Source organism: Nicotiana attenuata, unplaced genomic scaffold (genome assembly GCF_001879085.1).
Source record: "Nicotiana attenuata strain UT unplaced genomic scaffold, NIATTr2, whole genome shotgun sequence".
Classification (NCBI taxonomy): domain Eukaryota; kingdom Viridiplantae; phylum Streptophyta; class Magnoliopsida; order Solanales; family Solanaceae; genus Nicotiana; species Nicotiana attenuata.
In genome coordinates, this window is record NW_017672738.1 from 93,653 (window position 1) to 98,346 (window position 4,694).

Sequence of the window (4,694 nt, forward strand, 5' to 3'; positions counted from 1 at the left end):
CCACCACCTCATAATTCTGTGTCTTACCTGGTCTTGGACCAATCTGATACCACAGGAGTTACAAAAGAAAGACCAGACTAGATTGGTATGACTTCCACTGAGCAGATGGTTAGTAGATTCCTCATAATGTTTATTGGGGCAGCAGTTACATATAGAAGCAATATTCACCCCAAATCTTTTAATAGAAACATCAGTTGCTACTTTATCGATTAGCACTCTCATCATAAAAAAGGAAATTTTAAAAGGAAGCTTCTTATGCCAAATAGTCATACCTGTAAAAGTAGTCCATTTCTTTGATCTCAAAGTGTGCCATACAGATTTGCAAGAGAAGTCCCCTGAAGGATCCGGGGTCCATATGGGTTTATCTTCGTTATCAATATTGAAGGTGATGTCTTTGATATAGTTGACCACATGCACGGGGAGGATGCTCCTCAATTTACTTTGATTCCAAGTATTTTGATGGTAGAACTCCCTGACCATAATTCTTTTAGGAGTCTTGGTGTTGATCGCCAGTTGAGCCAAGGGCCCAAATTCTGTCCAAGAATCCCACCAGAAGGAGATCTCCCCTCTTCCAAGATTCCATGAGATATAAGGTTCCACCTTTTCTTTGATGTCCATCATTCTTCTCCAAGAATGAGATTGGTTTTGAGCTTTTCTTCTTGCAACAGGATGAAACCTTTTACAATACTTAGCTTCGAGAAAATCTTTGATAAGGGATTTTTTAGTTCTAAATTTCCACCATATCTTAGCAGAAAAGGCATCACATGTGTCTTTAAGAGATCTGAAACCAGCTCCCCCTTCCTCGACTGGGAAGCACATGTCTTCCAAGCAATCCAATGCTTCTTATTTTTGTTGCCATCCATTCCCCAAAAGAAGTTAGAGATGATCTTTTCAATCTGGGAGAAAGTTGCCTTGGGAGGATGTAACACTGATAGAGTGTGAAGTGGAATGGCCTGCAAAACAGATTTAATAAGAACAGCTTTGCCACCATAGGTTAGAAATTTACCTTGCCATCCTTGGAGCCTTTTGGCTATGTTAGCCACCATGTTGTTAAAATAAACAACTTTTTTCCTTCCTATATAGATAGTACATCCAAGATATTGCATTGGAAAGTGGCAGTGATTGTATCCAGTAATCTGTTTGATTTGGTTGATTCTTATATCATCATCTTGGAAGTTGACATAAAAACCAGATTTGGCTTTGTTCACTAATTGTCCTGAGATTTTCTCATAAGTCTCCATCTTTTCCATCATGATCTTCAAGGATTCAGGTTCAGCTGAAGAAAATAGAATTGTGTCGTCAGCATAGCATAAATGAGATATAACAGGACCATGACTATCTATAGAGAAAGGGATAAAATCATGATTATTTAAAGACTCCATTAATTTGGAAAAAAGTTCATCCCCAATAAGAAAAAGAGAGGGAGATAAAGGATCCCCTTGTCTTAATCCCCTAGAGGAATTGAAAAACCCCTATCTATTCCCATTGATATTTACAGAATACCAAATATTAGACATAAGTCTCCAAATCATATCAATCCAAGATTCATTAAAACCAAAATGCCTCATAATATTACAAAGATATTCCCATGAGAATCGATCATATATGCTTTAGCCATGTCCACTTTTAACACAACATTCCCATGGGTGGAAGGTTTTGTAATATTATGGACCATATCCTGAGTCATCATGATATTTTCAGTTATGGATCTTCCTTTGATAAAGCCTGTTTGGTAAGGAGAAATAAGTTTGTCCATAAGGGGGCTTAATCTTTGGTATAAAAGACTCGATATGATTTTGCATGAGAAATTGCCAAGGCTGATAGGCCTTAGTTCATTGAAGGCTTGAAGATTATTCACTTTAGGGATGAGGATTAGGCAGGTGTGGGTCATGGCCCTTGGAATTTGGTTACCTGCAAAGAAGTCATTGATCATTAGTAAAAGATCATCCTTAATAATATCCTAGCAAGAATGATAAAATTTTCCAGAAAGACCATCCGGTCTAGGTGCACTATATGGGCTCATGGAAAAAATGACAGCTTTCAGCTCCTCCATAGAAGGTATGGCTGTAAGGCCATCATTATCCATTTCATTGATAATTTTAAGAATACAATTAAGGATAGAAAAATTGGAGTCCGTATGTTCTCTAGTGAATTGCTTTAGAAAAAAGGATATAGCTTCATTTGCAATACGCTCATTTCCTTCAATCCAGGTGCCATCACTTAGCCTGATCTTTTTAAGAGCTAACCTCTTTCTTCTACCCTTGACAATGGAGTGGAAGAATTTAGTGTTCACTTCCCCCTCCACAAACCACTTGATCCCAGATTTTTGCTTCCATATGGATTCTTCAGTTTTATAGGCCCTGAAAGAAGCGCATTTATGCGGTTAAGCTCAGCCCTATTGATAGCAGTGTTGTTTGTAATGGACTTTTGTTCAAGATCATCCATCTTCTTTTCCAGGTCCTTGACGTTGTCAAAAATATTACCAATAGATGTCTTAGTCCAATGGGATAGGCATCTGCATGTATTTTTTAGTTTTAAGTGGAATTTCCACATAGGGGAACCATGAACCTCTATATCCCAAGCCTGTTTCACCACCTTTGAAACCATTTTCGTTAGTCCAGAAATCTAAGAATCTGAAATATTTGATAGTAGGCTGTGATGTATTCTTAGCAATAGTGAGGAGGGGTGAGTGATCAGAGCATGTCCTAACCAAATGATTGACATTAGTAGAGTCATAGATATTCATCCATTCTTGGTTAACCAACACCCTATCTAGCCTTTTCCAGACTCTTCTGTTTGGAGACCATCCATTGCACCAGGTAAATTGTGAGCCTGAGAAGCCTGGGTCAATAAGATCACAATCCATGATAAATTGTATCATAGGCATGCTTTTGGACATTCTGTGAAGGTTACCACCCTGTTTCTCACTTAGATCAATAATACAATTGAAATCTCCTGTAATGTACCAAGGGAGCTTATAATTCAGGGAGATATCCCTTAGGTTATTCCAGAGGTGTTCTCTCAAACCAGCATCACATTTTGCATAAACAGAAGTAACAAGGATGTTTGTTCCCATCCACTCAATTATACAAGTAACCTGTTGATCTGAATCCTCCACCACATTACAATTCAGCTCATTGTTCCAGAAGGTCCACATTTGACTCTTGATATTAGCATGAGCATTATCATAGCCCAGCATAGATCTGAACTTATCAAGATGATCTACCTTGTGAAAATGTTCACTAATAGCAATGAAAGGAAGATTTTGTAGCCGGATAATTTGCTTTAGTCTATCAAAAGCACCACTAGAGCTGATGCTTCTAATATTCCAATATAAGGATTTAAACATCATGAATCAGTTGGAAAGGTTTTGTTCCTGTGGTATAACCACAGCTTGTTGATAGGTGAATTTTCCACCTCTTCCTCTTGGTTTGTGGCTGCCCCTCTTGATGTTATTTCTGCCTCTTCCTCTACCTCTAGGTGATAGGTGAGCTCTTTCAACAATCTTATTAATTTCAGAGCTTACATTTATCTCCACTAAGGCATTAGAATTGAAAGTTTCAATTAGTTGTGCCGCATGATCATCAGTTGTATGGTTCACAGGTTGATCCTCATTCTGAAAGCTTTCACTGTCAACACTTTCAAAATCGTCAGATTCTTCAATGCTCATATCATCCTCATAGTCACTATCTTCCTTGCTGTCCTCTTCCCCATCATCCTCAAAGGATAATTCTGCCATTTGAGTATTATTGGAGATGTACATGTTTTCACTCTCTTTATCCTCTTCTAAGCTGGTACCACTAATAAGTTTAAGATATGTGTTATGGGCATCTCCTGGAACAATTACATGGTTGTTTTTGTTGTTGTTTTGTCATGGTCCGCTTCTGCTGTTGCCTTCCTCCTCAATGAGATTGGTGTTGTTCTCATCATTGGTATTATTCTCCTGGAACGAGTGTCTACTGTTTTGATCATTGTCGACGGGATTGTTGTTGTCTTCTTTGTTGCTAGTATTCTGCTCCGATGGTTTGGTTGTTGTATCAGTTTTCTTACTGCTTGGTTGGCCTTTTTCCAAGGTTGTGTTTTGGGGTTGAGCTTCATTGCTACTGGTGATTTGGTTCTTCTTTTTCACTCTGACCCTCTTCTTTTTGTTAGTATTTTGCTCACTCCTCTGTATGTTGTTTTGTTTGGTTTCTTCTTCCATTTTGTTTTTACCTTTACCAGGTACATCTTCCTTCATGGGAGGCTTCTGCATCTCGGTAGGCTCATTGATAACAATTCCAATTTTTACCTTATCTCTCACAACTTGGTTCACTGATTGATGATTCTGGCTTTGCATTCCATTCGATCTTTGATCTTCCAGGTTATGTTCATTAGGTTTGCTGGCCATCTCCATATGACTATTGTTCTGAAACCTCACTTTGGCACTCTTCTTCTTAGAAACCGTTTGAAAATCATCTTCTTTTGGCTTATCTCTTTTTTGTTCCTTTTCCTTGTTGAGTTGAGCTTCCTTTTGAGCTTTTATTCTTTCATCGCGAATCTTGTTTCTGCATTAGCTCTCATAGTGACCTTGCATTTTGCAATACACACAATAGCTTGGAACCTTTTCATATTCAATGTCAAGCCACTTTCCATCATCAGTTCCATCTAATCTTTTATAGCCTAGCCATATTTGATCAAGTCTAGGCTTTAAAAGA

The 4,694-nt window shown here is 38.2% G+C and overlaps 1 protein-coding gene across 1 annotated transcript; it reads right to left on the reverse strand.

Moving 5' to 3' along the window:
* Positions 1-2,494: 2,494 nt before the first annotated feature.
* LOC109214330 lies at positions 2,495-3,352 on the reverse strand. Its single transcript, XM_019378243.1, has one exon. It carries the CDS (start codon positions 3,350-3,352, stop codon positions 2,495-2,497), a length of 858 nt encoding a protein of 285 aa, XP_019233788.1.
* Positions 3,353-4,694: the final 1,342 nt, after the last annotated feature.